This window comes from Nanorana parkeri, unplaced genomic scaffold, assembly GCF_000935625.1.
Source record: "Nanorana parkeri isolate BGI_ZX_2015 unplaced genomic scaffold, ASM93562v1 scaffold64, whole genome shotgun sequence".
In the NCBI taxonomy this organism is placed as follows: Eukaryota; Metazoa; Chordata; class Amphibia; order Anura; family Dicroglossidae; genus Nanorana; species Nanorana parkeri.
The window spans coordinates 873,931-893,759 of NW_017306332.1; the positions used below are offsets into that span (position 1 = coordinate 873,931).

At 37.8% G+C, this 19,829-nt stretch overlaps 1 protein-coding gene across 6 annotated transcripts in view; it reads left to right on the forward strand.

Annotated features, from left to right (window-relative positions):
- The window catches only part of HDAC9 (histone deacetylase 9), a 145,642-nt gene that overhangs the window by 54,740 nt on the left and 71,073 nt on the right, over positions 1-19,829 (forward strand). For 2 of the 6 annotated variants that reach the window (XM_018576318.1, XM_018576323.1), the window contains 3 exons: positions 3,113-3,269; positions 9,150-9,276; positions 10,754-10,875. In XM_018576318.1, the coding sequence (XP_018431820.1) occupies positions 3,113-3,269; positions 9,150-9,276; positions 10,754-10,875 (406 nt within the window). Of the gene's footprint in view, positions 1-3,112; positions 3,278-7,230; positions 7,238-9,149; positions 9,277-10,753; positions 10,876-19,829 lie in introns of all 6 variants that reach the window. The other 4 variants (XM_018576324.1, XM_018576321.1, XM_018576319.1 and 1 more) reach the window with 4 other exon arrangements.

Sequence of the window (19,829 nt, forward strand, 5' to 3'; positions counted from 1 at the left end):
ATTTAGCCAAAATAGCAAAATGTTGCAGAAAATTTCAGGCTAATGAAAACTCACCATGGGGCAGTCTGCATTAAAAAATGTCATATCTGACTATAGTTTTTCTTCTCTAAATAATGATATTTCAACTATATAACATCTAGAACTTCACAACAGATACTCAATAAGGATTTCATTTACAAAATGTTTTTAAATGATTTAATTCACCTGGTTAGTGTGCGTCTGTATATACAGGGAATAATATATAATTATGTGATAATTCTGTTGTCTAAGTGTTGTAATTCAGGGTTATTAAATGTTACAGAGGGCTCACATGGTATGCAGGGCTTTGCAGAATAGAAGTTTCAGTTGTCAGATGGTGCAATAACACGGGTTCCAGCACTATGCATGATTAATGTCTTTCCACTTCTTAAAGGTTAACGTTGTTTTTGATTTTAGTCAAATTGTCCTCGGGCCTCTCTCCCTAAACAAGCAGTGGGGAACCACATTTCTTTAATTCAGCAAATCTGTTTCCTGCATAGTTGAGTAGATTTCTCATATTAACAGGGCTTCCATTGTCATTCCCCTTGTCTGTTATCCAAAGAGGAAAAGAGTGACTAGCAATGTTTCTCTTAAGAACATTTATAACTGACTGTGAATGGTTCCCTAGGGCATTGCTTCCATTAAGTTCTTTACAAAGAAATGTGATTTCCAAGAAAGCTCCGGCCTTGCAACTTGAGCTGCCGGGGATGTATGTGACACAGTGTACCACCCATTGCAGAGCTCTGGCACAAGACCGGTTAATGTACGATGTAAACACTTTTAGATTGAGATGGACGGTTTTGTCTGATATAGAAATTACATGGATCTTTGGTTTAATTGCAGCAGTTTGTTCTTTGCTTCTTTTCTGAATGGCTAATTTAAAACTTGGTTTGTGTTATTTATATGTAAAAACAAACTAAGCATTTTGTAAAGTGAATGCCAAGTCTTTACACTGACTCTTGAGCTCATTTATTAAGGTAGTGTAAAGAGTGACACCGATATTTGCAGTGCATTAACCGAGAGTAACCAATCATCTTCCATTTTCCTCTAGTCTGATTAGTTAAAAATACATTCCTGTTGACTGTTGTGGGTATCTAGGTCTTTGGTCAGTATAATTTTTCTTTTTCGCCTCTACTGGTACAAGAACTTTCATTTATTTATTATAGGTAATTATATAGTGCTGACAACTTACACAGCACATTCATATCAGTCCATCCCTGCCCTCTAAGAGCCTACAATCCAAGGTCCCTATTGCTCATACAAACTGGGCCGATTTACCTTCTAGCATACCCTCAAAGAGCCTACAATCCAAAGCATGTCTTTGGAGTGTGGGAGGAAACTGGAGTACCCAGAGAACATGCAAACACCTTGCAGATAGTGTCCTGACCAAGATTTGAACCAGGGACTCCAGTACTGGAAGGCAGAGGTGCTAACCACTAAGCCACTGCACTGCCCGTTGCATACGCAAGATGTGTGCAACCTGTTTATTAAAGTGTATGTAAATACCAAACATAGGTTGTCTGTGTCCTGTTGGGGAGATTTCACTTCCTGACCCCCAAAACAGTAGATAGTAAAAGGAGACCTTTTAAAAGAGAGGGGTCATCTTATTCTTTCACTTCCTGTTACAATTCAAATATTTTGGATTCTTGTCACTTCCTCTACCAGATATAACAGTCGCCAGGACCAACAAAGGGGCGAATCACAGTAGAAAGACAGACAACTATAAAAACTTGATGGGGGTTTAAACCCTTCCACATTCTATCCAAAACTAAGAAAAACCTTTTGGCTTTACATACATTTTAAGTACCAAGTATGCGTAGTTTTAGGATAACCAGAAATACTAAATATTATATGGCATTTGCAATGACAGCTGGGGTTCAGGAAAATACAATAAGAAGTCACAGGATCAATTATAAAACAAAAACTTGGGCACTGCAGCTGCTTGTGATTGTAGTGTAGTGTGTGGCCATGTGTGTTAAAAAAAAGTTCTAAGCAGGGCACTTGGGGAGTATGCGCATGGAGAGTAGCAACGTAACAGCCAGAGGATTGGCGGTTATAGCGTTGCCACTGACAATAAGGAAGTACATGGAAATGGCAAAATCAACAGTGTTGTCAATAATGAAAAGCTGCATGATGAAAAGCTTCAGCACCCAGGTAGGGAACATTATTTTAAAGAAATAAACACAAAGATACATAAGAATCTGATTGTACAATCTGGTTAGATCTAGCAACATCTATGTAGTACAAGGGTCTGCCTGATTGGATATAGATTGGTTGGATAGTCTAGGTAGGTCCTTACATAGTTTTAGTAGATCTAAAGTTGATTGTACAGAGATGTTATGTTTAGATTGTAATGTGCGTGGAGAGCCTAATATGTTACTGTAGTTTGTTGCACTTTGGGAGAAACTGTTTTGGTAAGAGTCACTTAAAGCTTATATTTCCATATCTAAGGCTTCCATTTATGATGTTTCTTATTTTCTTTCCCAAAATGTTACCCTTGTCCAAGAAGGCTAATGATGTTTTAGTGGCTTAATTGCTTCTTTAGTGTGAACAATGTAAAATACTTATAACTGATTAGGACTTCAAAATGTATTTAAATGGTCAGCTAACCAGTCGCCAGTGACCAGTGATGTTGGGGTAAAGGCATAAGTTTTAAGTTTTACATAGAATGTAGAGGGATTAGAACACCTGTTAAGGTTTTTATTTCTGTCTGTGTCCCTGTTAGGGAGATTCACCCCTCTATTTGTCCTAATGACTGTTATCACTAAACATGAAAACGAAAGAAAAGCCCAAATTTTCCAATGGGGGCATTCGTTCTGGTGGAAAAACATACTGACGACCAAGGATTTCCTCTTACTTCCTGTTGTGGCTATCGAACAGGAAGTGAAGGTACATATCCCCAATGGCAAAAAAAAACAAGCTGACAGGACTTATATAACCCTCCCTTACTCTTTCCAGAATTCAAAGAATAAGTTTTGACTTTAGTTCTACTTTAATATCCTACTAATTTCGTAACATCCTAAAGTAACAATAAATATGGCGTATGTACATATAACTCAAAAGAGTAGATTCTGAATGTTTTTCCATTGTCAAGTTGCAGCAAGAACTTCTAGCAATGAAACAAAAACAAGAGATCTTAGAACGGGAGAAAGAGCACAAAATGGAGCAACAGAGACAGGAACAAGAAGCAGAAAGGCATCGCCGCGAGCAACAGCTGTCTCACCCTCGCAGTAAGGAAAGAGCAAAAGAACGTAAGACGGCTGCAGCAATTTCTATGCTTATACATGTGTCATTAAAGTATCATCGTGTATCATTTCCAGCTGGGGGCTCAGCAGTAGGAATCAGCATAGTTTGGTAATACTGTATCCTGTCCTGTAGGTGTCACTTTCGCATAGGCTTTGGTGGTAAAGAAACATGGTTATATACTTGGGTAAGTGTGGATAACCCATTTATGGTAGTCATTACCATGCTACATGACCCTAGATTAGTGCTAGTTAAAGTATATTTAAAACTTTAAACTAGAGCTTGACTTATTTACTCACTTTTGAGCTATTAAATATGCTTAAAGCATTTTGTTACATCTATTCAGTAAGTTCAAAAAATGACCTGTGTCCTCTGCACTCTGCAATGTTATTTCAAGGAGTTATCAGCCCTGCCCCATTCACCTCTGTGAACTGCAGGAGACCTCCCTCCAATGCTATGGAAATGAGGATAGGGTTAGGTGTTTTGTAGTCCTATCATACTTCCTGTGCTAGTATGACATTAGTGCTGTTCCATAGATACTGTAAGGTGAGTAAGCATAGCCGCCCTAGGGAGGTCTCCTGCAGTTCACAGAGGTGAATGGTGAACAATAAGAGGTTAGAAGAGAGGAGGTTCAATCTTAGAATTCGCAAGGGGGAGTTTCTTCTTTCTCAGAATCTACAGGGATATGGGAAGTGTTAGAGTAAGATACATTCACACACTGACATACATAGGTTGAACTGGATGGACCTTGGTCTTTATTCAACCTCACATACTATGTTACTATGAGTAGAATCACATTTGGTCAATCAAATATTGTATTCACTCGTATTGTATTCACTGCCCACAGCAGTCAGAATACTGGAACCGTGATTGCAGTCGATTGGCTGTAGTCAATGTTCAGCCAACACTATTCAGCCCAACTCCTTGGATTTTTATATAGAAGTTTGTTGAGTTGGACAATGCTGGCAGGACCGCCTGCAGGTCGAATTTTGGCTGATTCAGCAGGAAACGGCTGAAATGTGATTCGTGTATGGCCAGCTTTAGTGATTGTATCCAATACATTACAATGTTTGACACTTTCATTCTTTATGGCCTTGCAGTCAGGTCCTAATTAATTCTTTTAGTTTTTTATATTTTTCTGAGTAGTCTTTTTTTTTCATATACCACATAATTTAATCAGACTTAGGAGTATTTATTACTTGTAAACCTCTGAATGGTAATTTATACTGACAGTAGTAAAAGAGTATAAACAACGTAATAGCATTGATATTTCAGAGGCAAGTTCATAAAATAACACGCTGTGGTCACTCAGATTGCAGCCATGGCAGATTTCCACAGACCCGGACAAAGCATGTCCACTCCAGCTAGAAATACTCTACTTACTGTGCAACCTCAAATGATTGTTTGATTTGATTTTAATTTCTGTTTTCCCCCAACTCCAGTTACTGTTTGCTCTTGTAATCAGTGTCCATTATGGAGTGTCACTAACAACTTAACATCCTTTATACCCAGTCAGATGTAAATTCTATATGTCAGTTCGACCTTGCTGACACCTATCGGATTGCTTATAAAACATACTTTATTTTCCTTCAACTTGCAGTTGGCAAGGAATATATGTTGTAATAATGTATTTTCCCCTATAATTTCAGTGACCTGTTTCTCACAAGTGTGTTTGTTTTTAAAGCATACCTATGGAATAAAAAATCAGTCAGTTTCTCTAAAGAGATACTATACCTCCTTGTAAAAAAAATGGCAGTGTTGTTTTTACCATAATGGCATAATAGACCTGGGATAATAGGGTTAGGTGTGGCAACACCAAAACTCAAAAGCATCCATTTTTTTCTTTTGTTTCCATCTTCTTTCTACCTCTAGACTTTTTTTTATTTTTGTAAATTTAACATGTAAATGTTGGGGGGAAGGGAATGCAAGGGATATTGAGAGTAGTCAGAAGGCTCTTTATGGTTCAGAAAACCTTCTCTCCTTTCTCTTACTGAGTGTTCGGTACAGTTGAAAAGTAGTTCAGTTTTTGAAGCAGACCCCATGCTGCTTCCATTAGCTCATTCTAGTGGTATGTTTACTAAAATAATCACATGACACAAGAGATAGAGCTTATACAAGACAGTATCATTATTCAGATAAGCATTTACATACTGTCCAAATATAGTCCTGCTTACAGGGTGAATTTCATCACTTTGGGTGATCACAGGCTTGGGGGCAAGGAACCCCACAACATACCTCCTCCACTTTGGGTAACTATGGGTTTGGAGTCAGGGAACCATGCAGCTTACCTTCTCCACTATGGGTGATCATGGGCTTGGGGGGAAGGAACCATGCACCATATCTCCTATCATGAGTTTGCTGTCAAGGAACCACAGTAAGTCTCCTCCACTATGGGTAATCATGGACTTGGAGGCAGGGAACCACCCAGCATACCTCCTCCCCTTTGGGTGAGCATGGGCTTGGAGGCAGGGAACCACACAGCACATCCCCTCCCCTTTGGGTGAGCATGGGCTTGGAAGCAGGTACCTCCTCCACTATGAGTACAGGAGGGTATAGTAGCTCTGGCACTCTGATTAGGGACACAGCTAAATAACTAGGCTTTTTGACCATTTAAGACTCAGCCAGTCTGGTGATTTTAAGACATGGCATGGACTGAGAAAAAAATTATATTGCATTCCAGAACACTGAAATTTTCCAAGGATCTCACCAATTTCCCGGGGGTGTGAGCTAATTCAGATGACTTTCCACAATTAATCTGAGAGGAGGTAGTGACGTGGACCTTGCTGGGCACCTATACATATATTTGCATACTTTTTAACAGCGGTATAGTGCCTCTGTAAATTAAACTATTCTTAGCAACTTACAACAGTGGTAAGCCTGGCTGCAGAATCTTTACTGCTTCCAGTCCTAGGCCTCACCATATTTTTGAAAGATAAACAAAAATAGCAAAATCTGGGTTTATGTCTCCTGAGAACCAGCTCTGACATGCTGTAAGTTGTGCCCAATGTGCACAGTTTGTACCTGGAAGTAAACTGTTAAAATAGTTTATTTGAACCCTTTGCCATGTTACTCCCCAGGGACTGTAGTATACTGTCTCACTGGGTGAATAACATTATTACATAATAACAAAAGTACTTCACTCTCAGTGATTTAAATGAGGGAATACACAGAACGGGTATTTTCTCCAGTACTATGATGGCTGAATTATAATGGTGTAACAGTTTTTATCCTGGTCCCTGCCTCTGCATTGTCGAAACGTTATACTTTATCAATTGCTCTATTGAAGATTTGACTGCATGGCTTCAGATCCACTTTCACTTCCAGGGGAAAGGCTATTTTTTAATATATAAAAATAAAAGAAAGGGCAAATAAACTGGCTTTTCAAATATACAACTCTTCAAAAAAAACGTCAGTAGATTACTATCAGAGTGGATTTTACAAAATCTGATCAGCTCTAAAGTCTGCTACTAATGATAACAATGACGATGAAGATTATTTTTACACATCTCGGTAACAAACAGCAGATCATTTTCATGTCACTGGGCATTTCTGTAGACCATTGGCCCATTTGATTCTTCCTAACAGAGATTGTATTTCTAGGTATTTTTAGTAAGTAGGATGTGCTGGCTTTTACAGTCACAACAATACTTTCAAGAGCCTTTTTAAGAACCTTGAACATTTTTAGATAGTTAAATATCTGCAGGAAGTTTCACTAAAGAGGAACCATAAAAGGACCTAAACATGCTATGTGGTCAGTTGTTGAGATCTCGGTGTGTGCTCACTAGAGGGAGACAAATGCATGCAATTTACTTTAAAGGTGAAAAGCTCTGTCTTGTCATTTTAAAATGTTGTTTTATTGTATTGTTCCCGTGAATTGGAATCTTATTTACATGAAGAGTACATTTATCATTGACTGCAAAGTTAGAAACTGTCCAAAAAGTAGTGTCTTGTTATGATTTTAGGAGTCAGTTTCAGGGTTTAAAGGTTTCTCCCTGGAAATGTTACTGGTTTCCAGTATTGACTTAATGGAGCAAATTGCATGTTAGATTACATTGTTGACACCCCTCAACTCTCTTTTCTTCAGATGTATCTATCTTAAATAAAAAGCATATCTAAAACCAAAACTTAAAAAAAAATATTTGAAAAGACTAGAGAAGAGTTTTAACCCCTCTGAAGTTATCTTTTGCTCTCTGTCCCCATTGGAAAGATTTCTCTTCACGTCCTGTCATGGAGGTACAACAGGAAATTAGAGAAAATCCCATCAAAGTAAAGGGAAATCGCCTGTTAGACAGTCCTCTTTGGAAGATTTCCCCTCTATTCCTGTCCAGTGACAGCTATAAATTGTTTTCCACATTAATCTCACATAGTCCATATAAATGTTTTGTGGCAGGGGTTTGTCCCTTGCTTACATAATTTATACTAAGATATCTCCATCTTTTTCATTTCTAAAGGTTGGGAGGTATGCAACCCCCACCCCCTTTCACTATTCATTCTGGATTTACCCTTAAAGAGTAATTCCACCTCTCTGGGTGATCAATGTATATTGCAAGGATTTTAACCAAGTTTGTTGCAGTTTCCTAGCTGTTTCTGTTCTGAAGAAATAGCTGTGTGTTTCTCCATGTCTTTCCAAACTGATCCCTGAATGGGAGGGTCTGGGTTCATTGTAATCAGCTGGTGGACTTTCTGTGTTGTAACGAGGAAAGGTGCAGTGCCTGCATCCCTTTAGTAGCAATTAACCCAGGGAGTATCTCACCAGAAATGAGATTCCTATTGCAATGGATACCAAAATTGAACTTGTATCTTCTTGCAGACTTCTGGGTAAATCAGTCAGCCGATCACAGCAGTAGGCAGTGACATTTCTGGGGGAGTTCTGTATACTAACTGTGTATAGAACGCCGCCAGGTCGCCATATTGTATTGGATTTCTTTTTGGACAGATTTAGAACATTACAGCAGCTACAGTTATACATGGAAAGGTAATTTTTAATAATATTAAAATACAAAATGGCTTGTACAACAATAATATATGTTATATTTATCGTTTTAAGAATGTTTCATTTTTTTTATTACATGAAGTTGCCCTTTAAGTGTAAATGTAGCAGGCAGAGAAGGAATATTTTTAAAATAAACTCAAATTTTATAATGTGTTTTTAATACCTTCCTGTCTTACCATGCTACTGTCAGTATAGGCCCACACATGCCTTATGGTACCCATGCACCTACATCTCACTCTAACCTTAGACACAGCCCTCTATCTACTTATATTGGGTGAAGCTTCCACTATTAGCAAAATCCTTACTGTTCTTTTCAATGCCTTTTACTTTGTGTTTTGTGAATTACAATGACTTTGTATGAGAGACTGAAACAATTTGTAATACATTTGCTCATTTTATGTTTGCCGTCTGCTCCCACTCTACCACGTAGGTGCAGCAGGTTTTTCATTTAGCAATCAATAAGCACGAACTGAGATTTAATTGACCTTAGGGGAGAGCATTTAATCCTTTTCCAACAACCCGCACAATGCCTTGTGTGCTTTCAGAGTCACAATATTAATTTGAAATGCTGGCAGTAAGTAATTTCACATGTACCCTATGAGTAAACAAATAGTGTGGGAAGCAGAAGTAAATTGTCACATTTATAGGCCTTTCCCTCTGGCTTAGTGTGTGCTGTGTGGACCTGTTACCTAGGAACTAGCAAAATGGACTCACACTTCCTAAATCAAGTTTAACCCTCTCAGTGCTTGAGGGACACAGTATCCCATTAATATTTATTTATAGTGCTAGATGGCTTGTATGAAAATTAAGTAAAGTGTTCTCCTTCTGTCTAGAGAACCATTTTGTTCCTCTCAGTCTAACACTTTAAGGTGTTTTTTTCTCAATTGCCTTTCAGGAGCCGTGGCCAGCACTGAAGTAAAGCTGAAACTACAAGAATTCCTTCTGAGTAAATCCGCCACAAAAGAATCCTATACAAACGGAAACAGTCATTCCATAGGCCGCCACCCCAAGCTTTGGTACACGTATGTCATCATGTTTCTGTCTTATTTTGCAATTGACAAGTTTAATTCTTCAGAGCCATGCAACTTTGACACTTCTCTATTTAAATCTAATAGCAATCACTAAGATCACATATAATCTTGATATCATAATATTTTATTGTCTTTTTAAAAGTAATTTTTATTCTATTTAAATCTGCAGTTTTTATTAAAATAATATCTGGTAATCCTTTCATTAAGGTCCTAGTTTAAGTACTTCCTGTTATGGGGGGATTCTGTCCCTGCCTTTCAGTTTCTCTTCTGCATTGTCACCCTGTCATATTCTCTTTACGTGGAGACTAAAGTGGTCATGCCAATGCTATTTGCAAAGACATGTTCCATCGCTGCCACCATCAAGAAGCCCCCCGAAAAGTTACTCCAGAACTTAGTCTGCACTTTACATCTCATTCATAACATGCGGTCCATGGTGTAGAGCCTGCAGAGTTCTATTGGCTTAACCCTGCAGAGAGAACTCCATGATTGGAGTAAAGGCTGATCACATGACTTTGACAGGTCAAAGTCTCTCCAGCAGGCTCTTCTCATCCCATTTTTTATCAATCACTTTTATTGTGCTCTGCTTGCTTTGAAGTCCCAGAGCATAATGCACATTTGCTTTAAAAATGTGTGGTTTGTTTTTACAGGTTATTTACACCGCAAGAATGTATATGACAATTAATAGACACCGTTCCCAAGAGAAATGTGGTTGCTGTCATTGCTGACTTCTGATCCTATAAATGTTAGCTATCTGGCTGTCTTGCTGAATCTCTAGTTTCATTAGTTTGAATCCCTGTCCCGAAACAGGTAGACAGTTAAGGTATTTGACTTGAGCTTAAGCTATTGAGCTCTATAAGTAGCAGTTTTCTTTTTTTAGTAAAGTAGTTAAAGTGTAAGGTTAAGGTGTGCTGTAAGTTTAAATGTTTTTATGCAATATTTACTTTTTTCTAATATATATTTATATATATATAAGCTGCCACAATATATATATATATTTTACTTATTTTTTAAAAAAAAATATTTTTTTTTTTTTAGTTCTCACAGAAAAAAAATTAGGGTAAAACGCTATGGGGGGAATTTATCAAAACTGGCACACACAGAATCTGGAGCAGTTGCTCATGGTTACAAATCAGCGTCTCTATTCGGTTTGTTCAGTTAAGCTTTGAAAATGAAAGATAGAAGCTGACTGGTTGCCGTGGGTAACGGTTCCAGATTTTGGTTGCTCCAGTTTTGATCAATTACCCCTCAATATATTAATTTTTAAGATAATTTATTTTGTTTTAAACACCACCAACACCACAATCTCTTACCTTACCTTTATGTGTAGTACAGACTATAGATAATATCTACCAAAGATAGATAATAGAGACAGATATTCAGGCTAATAATCATTCAATTATACAATTACTTTCACCTACCACTCTGCCAATAACTGGTGTACAAATGTCTATCTATATTCCTGTTGTAGGGCAGCACATCATACTTCATTGGATCAAAGCTCTCCTCCACTATGTGGGACCTCTCCATCATATAAATGTCCTCTCCCTGGAGCACATGATTCCAAAGATGACTTTCCTTTAAGGAAAACTGGTAAGGCTTTGATGTTTTTTTTACCAAGTGCCATAAAAGGTTGTTTGCTTTATCAGTGTTACCCTTGCCAGCCAGTCTGATTGCTCCTACCTTGATTAAAAATACTAAAATCTAAATACATTCACAGTGAAATCTGATTGGTTGATGTAGTTAAGTGCACTCTTCCACTTTCCTCTTTGCATGGTTTGATTGAATAATCTCATTATAAATGGCTGTGATAGACAATACCACCACCTCACCTTTTTTTCTCATTTTAATAAATAAGCCTCAGGATTATTTAAATGTATACATAGCCAAATGCCTACTCCTAAAGTGATGGAAATCCCCATCTTAGACAGTTGTCACTAGGATAGGTGTCCACTTTGGAATATTTACTCTTACTCTCACCAGTACAAACAGAGGGACGAATCTAATTTTGCATTTACATACACTTTAAGCTAAACTACCATCTGCAATGTGTGCAGAAGAGGTTTCCTAAGTGAAACCTTCTTTGAAACATTCAGCAAAAGTGTCATGATCTTATTTCAGTGGGGAATGCCTTCACTGAATGGCAAAATAACTCCACGTTACTGAGCATCTCTTAGTAAACACATAGATTATATCATTGCCCTTTGATGTCCAGCACAGAAAAGTCCTGCATGTTGTTTTATGTTCCGAAGGGAATCAAATGCTGTCCCAGTCTATATTTTCTGACAGACATCAAGTTTGCATCAAGTGAGACTTTCTGAACCCCTGCTGAGAACATGAATAGGTGTAGACATCCCTGTGCCTTAAAACACCGCTAAGCCACAGCTAGTGATGTTTAATGGAAGTGGCATTTGAAAGGAATACAGATCCCAAATGCAAGCCTTATCAGAATCAGAGAGTGGAGAATTTGCCCTTCAAGTTTACCTCATGCCCATTTATATTAGATATAAATTGGCTGATATTTTAAACAGATGAAACTGAGTAGACACTGCAAATTAATCCTGAAAGATGATTGCGCGTAGAGTTTCCATTATGTTGGGTAAATACGTGGGCAGGGAGGACCTCTGCATTCCAGCTGTGAGACTGATTACCTCGCAGATATATGTTCTATTAACCAGTGTTCCTCCTAAAGGACTCCTGGAGAGTGTGGTTTGTTACAGTTGGCCACCAATTACAAATATTACATGGCTTATTTCCTTTGAGCAAGATTGTTCAAACAGTGTAATATAAAGTAACTATTCATCTTTTAAAGAGTATAACATGTAAGTACTGAGAAATTAAAATAAATACACCGGGGGCATTGATATAGGCAGTCACACAAATAAATTGTGCAATATTGTAGAGTTGTAGAATAGCATGAACAAAAATGGGCTATATTTATAAAAACACTCTGACAACTTGTCTTATTTTATAAATTGCCCTGCACTTGTCATTTACCAGGCCATGTGACTAGTGCTAAAATGTGTTCAAGCTCTTATGCTACATATTCTTCTTAATTTGAACACGGTAGCCATTCTTGAGAATCTGAGATGGTGACCTGTGTGCAAATATGATCCGATTGGTACAAACTGGAGCAGAAATAGAGATGTTGCCTAGCATACAATCACATAACTTATTTTATTCTAAATTTATAAAGATTTATAAAACTTTATTGGAAATTGCTTCACTTTTACGCCTGCAATTTTTAATAATTAGCCCTATAGTTGGAAGTACTGTGGTCCAGATGAACTTTAATTTTGTAAGACAGATAACAAATTCAGGATGAGGGTAACTGTTTTTTAACGCAGGATGCAAAAGCTCTCAATGTTACTACAATGCAGTTATAGTAAAAACATTTCTTCCCAAGCTAGGAAGATGGGATGGTTAGGGCCATGATCTGCTGGTAACGGGAGTGTGCTGTCAGCATGAGATGGAACACTTTGAAGTATTAAAGTGGTCTTAAAAGACCACTAAAACTTTGAGAGCACTGTTATTGCAATTAAGTGTATACTGAAACATGACAACCTTACTGCAATGCTTAACAGTAGAGCAGCCACTTAGCATTTAGCACATATCCCAGGATCATACTTGGTGTATTACTATTTGTTTTCAATCCTGTAGTGACTCCTTGGGGTTGATTTACTAACCTTATAAACACGCCACGAACAAGTATACACCTCTGTAGTGTGTTCCCTCCCAGCATGATCTATTGGTGGAATCTAGACACCTCTGTAGTGTGTACACACCCAGCAGGTGTGTTGTGCAAAGCCCTGCATGAATTGCAAGGTGATGTTGTGTAAATTAGCTCTACATTGTGTTGCTTGCGTTGATGAATGCAGGAATGTAAATGCATGAGCTAACCATTTTTGTCTAAACTGTGAAGCAGCATTATATATGCATCATGTGCATGATTTTTCAATATATGGCATTAGTGGAAATATGCTTTTAGAGACTTTTTGGTTGATAAATACATTTTGCTGTGTAAAAATCACACGCACCTAGTGCGTGCGTGTGTTTAGGTTAGTAAATCACCCCCCTTCAGTCACTTGTGAATTTCAAATGTTAGGCTCAGAATGTTGATATCTTTTAAAAAATCATATAAAAAATGGAGGTTTGGTTTATTAACGCATTGGGGGAATTTACCAAAACTGGAGCAGAGAGAATTCGGAAGTTTTGATAAATTCCCCCAATGCGTTTTTAAACCAAACCTCCATTTGTTGCCTATAGCAACCAATCAGCTTCTTTCTTCAGTTTGTTCAGTTGTGCTGTGAAAATGAAAGAGAGAGGCTGATTGGTTGCCATGCACAACTGCTCCTGATGCTGCCTGCTCCAGTTTTGGAGCAGGCAGTAAATTCCCCTCATTGCCTTTTTACTGTAAGTAATGTGTCAGGGAATGCAGGATGTAAACTCTCTCGTGCTCAAGAAGGGGCTCAGATTCTCATAAGCTCTGTGCATAAGTGGTAGGTGCGGGATCACTCCTTGGATTTCGGGGTGATAAATCTGGTATCTTTCAGTTGCACTTCATCAGGTCATCATCCTAGACAAGCATATTTAACCTTCACCCTGCACAGATCTTTGCTAATTTCCAGAGAGGGTCCAAAGTTCTCTTGTCCCTTTACTTAGTTCTACAAGACATTGTGTACAGTTGTAAATGGGGTAAGGTTTTTAAAATGACGTTCACCCTTTTGTGAATCCTTGGCTCTCCATACTTTAAGTAAGTTATCAAACACATCTAAACATGTACATGGAAAATGAGCAACAATGGTTACATTCTGCAGTGAAACCAGAACAGGAGCTACTGTGCAAATGAGGCAGATGAAACTATTTCCCATTACATTTTTCAAAAGCCATGTTTCTCTTCTTGTATAAAAATTAGGGATGCTTAACATAATGCTTACAAAATGTATATTCTTTGGGGTTAACGATTCATTAGCTGTACCATATTTAATTAATTAAAGTGACAGTTTAACAACATGCAGGAATACCCTGTTTACCTATTAAATCACAAAAAGAACAATGGAGTTAATTCTAGCCCTTTAGCGATATATAACCCTTATGTTTTTATGGAAAAGAAACAGGAACCCCGACACGAGTCTGATGACCCCTTGCTCATTTTGGTAGCCAACAGGCTTTGCTGTAGGCTTCAGGAACAATAAGGGACTGTCTTCCTGCCCTGGTCATAGCACAGACAATGATGGCTCAAGTGGGTTTACAGTGATGGACAAGCAGGCATTTGTAACCTTTGCCATTGAGGTTAAGCCTTTTTTCCTGTGCCCATAGGCAACACAAGATTATTCCTACCTTTACTGAGTTTAGATCTTGACTCACTTTAATGAGACCATTTTGTTGATTATCACAAAATGTAGGTATATGATTCATGTATTTAAGATAAGTGCTCTGACTAAAAGCTCTTAACACATTCTAACTAATGGGCTGTAATAAACTGTCAACACTTTGATCCCTGTCTATTTTCCTTTGCTCATTTACATTTTAAGGTGATTTTCATACTTTGTCAGTGGCTTAAATGACTGTTGATTTTTACTTTGATACTTTAAAAACACCACATGCCCTACAAGATTCTGCCTCAGGTATTTTCAATAACTCAAATTAAGCACATTATAACTACCTTTCAAAGGCTGTCATAGGAGGTGTTTTTTTTTTAGTAAGAAATGCTACCCAACCAACCAACTAACTCCTTTTAGTCTATTTTCATCCCTAGCTGCAGCTTAAGCCCTGATGAAGGGGAAGTTTTGTGACCCCTGAAACAGTTTGGCTTATTATCTTGCCATTTTATGAAGTAAGTAACAAATACTTCAGGATTTCAAAACTATTGGCATGGCCTTCTTGTTTTTCTAAATTTTCACTGTCCTGGCTGCTCAGGTTGACGCAGCTCTTACCTATTTAGTGATAATCTTTCTATCATGAGCCTGGCATGTGCAGAGGATGGGTAGTGACAATACGGAATATGGTCAATCTATCTAAAACATGCAGCAAAGTAAAGACAGTCCCAGGGTGGGGACAAGCACTGTGGCAGGCTGTATGTGTTGGAACCAACAGTAAGCAGCTCAAGACATGCTGGGTAATGGTAACTTTTTCCACCATATGCATTTTTTTGACAGTAGCTAATACTGGTGTGTGTGCACGGGCATTGTGCACTAATTAGATCCATTTTATGGATAGATATGCCTCAATTTATATTAAATTGCTCCCACATTGCCTGTTCCGTAGTGCTGCAGTGGGTTTAGTAGGGATGTATAGATACCAAGTACCATACTCGGTACAAGTACAAGTACAGATACTTTTCCAGCTCCAGGACTAGACTAGAGAAAAATTCAAAAGTTATGAGGCAGTCGTCATTTTTAAGGAGCATATGGAGCTTCATGGATTTGTACATCCCCATTTTAATGCATTATTTTTTTTTAATAAATATATATAAGTAATGCACCAATACCATTTTCCAAGTACAAGTACTGATACATTTGTGTTTATTATCATGTGACAGTTTTTCTAAAACAATGCAGACTAATGATTTCAGGACAGAGGTGTAGAGCCAGAGCTAGGTCCCAGCTGCAACTTTGGTAGTTCTCGTGAAAATGCCAAGTATAGGCACTGGTATCTGAACTGGTATCTGGACATCCCTAGTTTAAAGTGAAGAACAGAGGTAGCAATGACTGTTTCAGTATGTTGAAAGGAATGAGAGTGTTTTTATGCTTCTATTATTTGGTGGCAGCAGCTTTTTTAGTTGAACCCAATCCCTCAGTGCTGTCAGAATGGACACAGACTGTGGCATACTTTTTTATGTTTCTGTCAAACTGTAAAGCATATGTTAAAATCACATAGTATACTTAAAACTATGGGCATCCATTCAGTGTAATAAATGTAGTGATGAAGTTTTGGGCTTTTTAGCAGTTGTTTGCTGTTTGTTTTACTCACTTCTAAATGTGACAATTCATTGTAAGTGGATAATCAGTACAATTAGGCTGTGAGGTCACACTTCTCTGTTGTTGCTAGAGGGTATACTGACCCTAGGAGGTGGGAATTATGTGATGCATTAAACTTCCCCTGCTAAAATGGAGAGCTCAACATATGGAGTAAATTTAGTTTTGTGACGCACACATGCCAAACGTGTCACAGTGCGGATGTTTTAGACTTCAAATTGGAAAAGTATTTTGATTTTACTGTTATGCAGATTTGTTTTATCTTTGTGCTCTTTATATTGTGCAGAGTATGATTGATAGGATCTGACTGATGTTAGATCCACAAAAAAATGTTTTAAAAGTTCCTGTGAAAGTGGCTGCTAAGCTCTTCTCTGTGCATTGTGGCAGCACATCAACAGCGTGTTTTAAAAATATAGTAAATAGATTTTTATGTTAACTGTTGTCTGATGAGCCCCATAGTCAGTCCATTGACCTGATTCTTTTTAACATGAAGTTAATCTAGCCTGCATTCAAATTTTAGTATCACTAAAACCTCATAACCTGTTAATATAAGTTCAAAAGTATTTTTCCTTTATTTATTTATGCAACTTTCATAAGGTCCATGTACAGGCACTTCCTGTTATGGGGTGGACATGTTCTTTCTCTGTCATCCTAAATCATACGCAGGTGTGATCCACTATTGTCACGACCACAAAACCCACTTTGAGAAATGCATGGCACCATCACTGGTGCATATAAATAGGAAGTGGCTACAGGAGATTGACAGCACTGAGATGCAACAAAGGATAAAAAAGGATAAAACAAATATTTTACTAAAAATGTCATACGTTTACATTTAAATAGGTATTCCATGTAACATGTAAAAGCATCACATTCACTTAACCTGTGCTAAAATTAGTTTATAAAAAAAAAAAAACCTTGGTTCTCCATAATCTACTGAGCAAGATTATGTCACCAAGTCACTATGAATGGATTAAAGTCTGTGCGGTAACAATTTCTTCTCTTTCTTTTTACCATTCACATTCAAATTTACAAGGGAGGTTTAAATTGACTGGTGGCCAGGAGAAACACACCCTGACATTTTTAACTCTGGGCTTTCCTGATGTTAGCCACACATGGGTGTGTATGGGAATAGCTACCCTGCATCAACAAGCATTTGACAAATAGAATTGGGATGGACTACATCAATGTCTGGGTGGAAAAACGAATGCAGGTACACACGTTACCTGTATGTATCCTAAGGTTTGGTTTTCAGTTTTGACCTGAGTATACATTTAAATTTTACACAGATAAACCCTTTGACTCAAGTTTATGAACAAAAATAGCTTCATGAATTAAATAAATACATCACTAAACTCAGGAGTTACATCTTAAACATTAATTTCAGTACCTTAACTAATAACAAAAATGTAGCTTATTCGTGTATCACTCGGCTGGCTCCCATGATGGACTACGATCTCAATACAAATTAGTAAACTAAATGTGAGATTGGAGTCCATCAGGGTACTGAGCTTACTGGCTACTTTACAACACCCACAGGGACCATGGGGAACAAAAGTATCCACCCTCCAGGAAGGACAGTGTCAGTGTGAATTCAGAGATGATTTGAGTATCTAAAGCCGAGTCATACGCAAATAAGATACATAATTGCTTAGTTAAGGTATGTGAATGCATTTTTAAGATTTAACTTCTGAGTTTAATGTCACTTTAACCAATAATATCTTGTGCTCTCCAGGACTGTATTTACAATATAGTTAAAATCCAGGACAGCATGTTTAGTCACCATTCACACCTTCACATTCCGTGAAAACGCGCCAAACACATGCAAAACATGCACATTGGAATACATAAAAACTATGCTTGCAGTACAATTACCTGGCACCGCAAATGCAGCTGGGAAAATGTGCATTTTTAAGCATGTTGACGTGCGTTAAGTCCACATTCACACCTTTCCATTATGTTCATGTGCATTCGCATGTGCTTTTTTTTACCATGTTTGCCATGCCTCACCCATTTAAATTAATTGCAGGAATGTAGCTCATGCATATAGCTCATGTAGTAAACCTTGCTACAGGTCTACCAAGGATTTTCACCACACTTTTGTGTGCGTTTAAGGCGTGTGAATGCACGAGAAGAATGCAAATTTTTCCGGCCACATTTTGGGGTGCCATTAACAAATAATGGTACCGCAAACACGTTGAATGTTTTTGACACATTCCATGATTGTGTTTTAAAGTGAAAAACGCACAAATGCACAAATTGTACCCCTGTAGCAGAATCTGCTACATAAGCTGCTTTTCTGAGTTTGTCGTGCTTGTGGGACCCATTAAAATCAATGACAATGCAGGTAAAGCGCACACATGTGACGTGCATTCGTGGAATGCAAAACTGTGATAGGGGACTTTTGCAATTCTTGCTAATTTTAGCAAGCATACTGTAGCTGTAAGGATGTGCAGGGGATGCTGAGAATAGTTAAAAGACTCACTACAGTTAAAGAAACATATCTTCTTACTTTTGTTTAGTTATATTTATACTGATAAAAGGTAGTTCTGCTATAAAGAAGATTTCTAAAACCCCAGTACACAAATACAATAGTAATATTTTTTTTTTTTGTTATTGTGTTTCACTGTAGGATGTAAGAGTCACTGACAACTGTCCCAAAGCTCATGGTTAGGAGTACATCCCATCTGAGAATCAAAGTGATTCTCAGATGGGATGTACAGTTGTCCATGAAGGAGAGTCCAAAAGGCTGTGTGCAATAAAAAAGACATATCAATGTTTCCAGCTTGTTCATTTTATCCCAGGGAACCAATAAAAGCTATGCAGTGCTTCACAGGAGGGATGGTCCAGAAGACATCACATTCCTTGCAAGCATCAGTGGACTATGTCCCCTATCTGTCTAGGCCCTATCTGTGAGAAAGGTCAGACTGCAATAAGAAAGTACAGCAATAAATGTACAATAATAAAGGGGTACAATAAAACTAAGAGCACTTTATCCCTCTTCCAATTGCTGACAAACCAGTTCAAAACAACAACAGTGCAAAATAATTCTTGACCTTTTTTATACATGTTAATCCCTCTCTTTCCCAAGACACTTAATACTAGTCCAGGCTTCTAAATCAGTGCCACAAACATGTCTTCTGCCTGATGGTTTTCATCCCATTCTTTCAAATGAGCTGACCTTTACTATGGCTTGAGAAAGACAGTTTAACAACATATTAAGTCAAATATAATTTGAGACTTTGCTTATAAACAGTTTGGAGCATTCAATCCTTGTGAGTTAAGCAAAGATGACATAGCCTTGTGCCTCGAGATCCAATAAGCAATATAATGATTTATTTAGATCATGCAGAGAACTTGCACTCTGCAATCACTCCACAATTAGTAGGAACGGATGCCAAATGCTTTTAAATGGGTTGCTCTTTAGAAAAAAATTACATTCTATCTAGGTTTATAGAGTAGTTGGTCTTGATTGTTTGGTATTTTTCTTCAGAAATCAAAAGCCTTGGTTACATACTGTATATGTATAGCCTTTGAATGGCTTTCAGATGGGTGCTTATGGACCTGTAT